This window comes from Passer domesticus, chromosome 25 (assembly GCF_036417665.1).
Source record: "Passer domesticus isolate bPasDom1 chromosome 25, bPasDom1.hap1, whole genome shotgun sequence".
Lineage (NCBI taxonomy): Eukaryota > Metazoa > Chordata > Aves > Passeriformes > Passeridae > Passer > Passer domesticus.
In genome coordinates this window covers 3,569,063-3,572,956 of record NC_087498.1, presented here as the reverse complement: position 1 = coordinate 3,572,956, position 3,894 = coordinate 3,569,063, and the positions used below count along the sequence as shown (strand labels likewise).

The 3,894-nt window shown below is 67.1% G+C and overlaps 1 protein-coding gene across 1 annotated transcript in view; it reads left to right on the top strand.

Moving 5' to 3' along the window:
- The first annotated feature begins 776 nt into the window (after window positions 1–776).
- TMCC2 (transmembrane and coiled-coil domain family 2) overlaps window positions 777–3,894 on the top strand; it is a 29,773-nt gene continuing 26,655 nt past the window's right edge. The window contains exon 1 of the mRNA XM_064399119.1: window positions 777–1,004. Within this exon, the coding sequence (XP_064255189.1) occupies window positions 837–1,004 (168 nt within the window). The 5' untranslated portion in view covers window positions 777–836. The remainder of the gene's footprint in view (window positions 1,005–3,894) is intronic.

Genomic DNA, 3,894 nt, shown 5'->3' with positions numbered 1-3,894 from the left:
CCGCCCCTCCCGCCTCCCCGACCCCCGCGGCCGCCGCCTTCTCCCGAGGGGAAGCGCCTCCACCGGCCGCGCTGCGTGTGCGCGGAACGTTTGTCGGCGCGCCGCAGGGCAAAGGGGGAGGAGGCCGGGCGCACCCCGCGCGCGAAGCACGCTGGGAGATGTAGTTTATTTACATTTTCATGCAGTTCGTTTTCCCGGCCAGCGGCGGGACGCCGGGAGTTGTAGTCTGTTTTGCCGCAAAGCCTCATGGAATTTGTAGTCTCTCCGAGAGCGGCCGCCGACCTCTCTGCGCGGCCTCTGCGCACCCCCGCGGGGGACGGGAAAAAACACCCCAAAAAGAGAGAACGGCCATGAAATGACGTATTTAATCAGGGGAAGCCAAAGGGGGAGCTCGGACGCCGCCCGCTGCTCCCCCATCCCGCGCTGCGCGGAGCGGCTCGGCAGGAGGCGGCGCGCCCGTCTCCAGCTCCGCTCCGCCTCCGCGAATCACCAGCGGCGGCCCCGCCCTCCGCGCGCCTTCATTGGCCAGCCCCTCCCGCCAGCACCGCCCCTCGAGCACGCTCCACCAATCCCCGCGCGAGGCTCCCCCTCCCTCGCGCCGCCATTGGCCGGCGGCGCCGTCCCTCAGGCGCGGCGGCGGCGGCGATGCCGGTGCCGGCGGCGGGCGCGGAGCCGCCGCGGCGCGGAGCCGCCGCCCGGCCCGGGCTCGGCGGGGCGGGCGGGCCGGGGCCGCGCAGCCCGCGGGCCCCGCAGCGGCCGCCGGGGCGCCGCCCGCCGCCGGCCCCGCGGCCGTAGGCGCCGCCCGCCGCCGGCCCCGCGGGCGCGGCGCTCCCGGGATGAAGCGGTGCCGCTCGGACGAGCTGCAGCAGCCCGAGGACGAGCCCGGCGCCGCGGCGGAGCCGCCCGGTCACGGCGCGATGGAGGGCAAGGCCGGCGAGGCGGCGGCGGCCCCCGAGGCGGGCGCGGTCCCGCCGCCGCCGCGCTCCAAGCCCCCCGACCTGAAGGTGAGCGGCGGGAGCGTCCCGGTGGGACACGGGGACGGGAGCGTCCCGTGGGATCGGCGGGACGATCCCGGTCATGGCCGGGCTGGGCAGAGCCCGCGGGGTCACCGGGGCCGTGGGGCTCGGGGGTGCCGCCATCCCCTCGGTCCTACAGGTGTGACCTTGGAGAATGCGGGGTGGCTGCGGGGCAGGGGCGCTCCGGGAGTGGGGTAACCCTGGGAATGGGATCGTGCTGGGAACGGCATAATCCTGGGAATGGGGTAACCCCGGGAATGGGATCGTGCTGGGAACGGCATAATCCTGGGAGTGGGATCGTGCTGGGAATGGGATCGTGCTGGGAACGGCATAATCCTGGGAATGGGATAATCCTGGGAATGGGGTGCTCCCGGCGGAGCAGACCCCTGGATCAGGGTGCTCCTGGGATGGAGATGATCCTGGGAATGGGGTGTTCCCGGGGAAGGAGACCCCTGGATTGGGATAATCCTGGAAATGGGGTGCTCTAGGGGGAGGAAACCCCTGGATTGGGGTGCTCCTGGATTGGGGTGCTCCTGGAAAGGAGTTCTCCCGGAGGAGGAGACCCCTGGATTGGGGTGCTCCTGGATTGGGGTGCTCCTGGAAAGGAGTTCTCCCGGAGGAGGAGACCCCTGGATTGGGGTGCCCCTGGGATGGGGATGGTCCTGGATTGGGGTAACGCTGGGAATGGGGTGCTCCAGTGCGAGGAGACCCCTGGATTTGGATAAACCTGGGATTGGGGTGCTCCTGCGATGGGGATGGTCCTGCTGGGATCAGGATGCTGCTGAGGTGGGGACGGTTCCTGTTCCGGGGATCCTGCTGGATGAGGGTGCTCCAGGGATGGAGGCACTCCTGGGATGGGGAATTGCTGGAATAGGATCCCCCTGGACGCGGCTGCTCCGGGGTCGGGGTGGGGGTGCTGCTGGTCCCAGGATGGGGCTGGTCCTGCGGTGGGGACGCTCCTGGGATCGGGATTCTCCTGGGATGGAGGAATCCCGGGCGCTGGGGGCTGCCCCGCTGCGGAGGGGCTGCGCAGACCCCGGGAAATCCCTGCCGGGAGTGTCGGGGGAATGATCCGGGGGGATCCAGGAGGATCCGTGGGGGGATGCTCCGGGAGGATCCGGGGGAATATGGGGGTGACGCTCCGGGAGGATCGGAGGGGAGATCCGGGGGATATGGGGTGGATGCTCCAGGAGGATCCAGGGAGAATGGTCCGGGAGGATCCAGGAGGATCCGGGGGGATATGGAGAGGATGCTCCGGGGGGATATGGGGGGAATGCTCCGGGAGGATCCGTGGGGATGCGCCGGGAGGATCCAGGAGGATCCAAGGGGGATATGGAGAGGATTCTCCGGGAGGATCCGGGGAGAAGGGTCCAGGAGGATCCGGGGGGATATGGAGAGGATGCTCCAGGAGGATCCGGAGGGACGATGCTCCGGGAGGATCCTTGGGGATGCTCCGGGAGGATCCAGGAGGATCCGGGGGGATATGGGGAGGATGCTCCGGGAGGATGCTCCGGGAGGATCCCGGAGGATCCGGGGCTGCGGCAGCGGGAGTGACGGTGTGGAAATGGCCCCGAGGCTGCTCCTGCCGGGCCGCTGGAGGAGGAAAACAAACCCCGGGCACTGCAGCGCTGCGGGAGCCCATCCCGGAGCGGGGACCCGGCCTGAAATCCGCCGCACAATTCCCCCGGCTTCGGGAAAAAAAAAAGCAGCTCCGACCCCCGGCGGCTCAGCGGGGATTTACTGGTGAATTCCCAGCGTGGAATTCGGGGGGTGCGGGCGTGGGAATGCCGTGGGCAGAGCGGGGTCGGGGGCACCCCGTGGTGGGACGGGTGCCACCCACGGCGGTGCTTTCAAAAATCCCTGGAAAAAGTGGGACAAGTCCCTGCTCAGCCGCGGGGTGCAGGATGGAGCCCCTCGGTGTGGCAGCCCAGGTGGCCCTGCCGGTGCCACCGGCGTGGCCAAGGTCACGAGGAAGCCGTGGCACTGCCAGGACATCAAATCCCTGTTCCCAGAGGAAAACTCGGCTGCTTTGAGCTCCAGGAGCCCCGTGGCTGCTGCAGGTGACACGTGGGGCCTTCCCTCAGCAGCTCCTGAGGCTGCCGTGGCGCTGCTGCTGCCCCAAAATCTGCTGGAGGAGCCAGGGCCGGGCACATCCGTGGGGTGGGAGGGTGGCACGGGTTATCCCAGAGCAGGGGGGCTGTCCCTGGATCCCTGCAGTGTCCAGGCCAGGCTGGACGGGGTCTGGAGCAGCAGGGACCGTGGGTGGAACTGGATGAGGTTTAGGGTCCCTTCCCAGCCAAGCCATTCCATGATTTTGTGATTCCGTGATCCGTGAGGATGTGTCCGAGGCCAGGCTGGATGGGGTTTGGAGCAGCAGGGACAGTGGGAGCTGTCCCTGCCCACCCCAACCTGGAACTGAATTTGAAGGGTTTAAGGTCCCTTCCCAGCCAAACCATTCCATGATTTTCTGACTCCCTAATTCCATTATCCATGAGGATGTGTCCAAGGCCAGGCTGGATGGGGTCTGGAGCAAAAGGGACAGTGGGAAGTGTCCCTGCCCACCCCAGCAGGGGGTGGAACTTAATGAGGTTTAAGGTCCCTTCCCAGCCAAGCCTTTCCATGATTTTCTGATTCCCTAATTCCATGATCCATGAGGATGTGTCCAAGGCCAGGCTGGACAGGGTTTGGGACAGTGGGAGCTGTCCTTGCCCACCCCAACATGGAGCTGAATTTAAAGGGTTTAAGATCCCTTCCCAGCCAAACCATTCCATGATTTTCTGCTTCCATAATTCCATGATCCATGAGGATGTGGAGCTCGGGGCCATGCTTGGCACACCCAAGGTGTTTTTCCCTGCCCTTTCTCCATCCCTGGGGCACA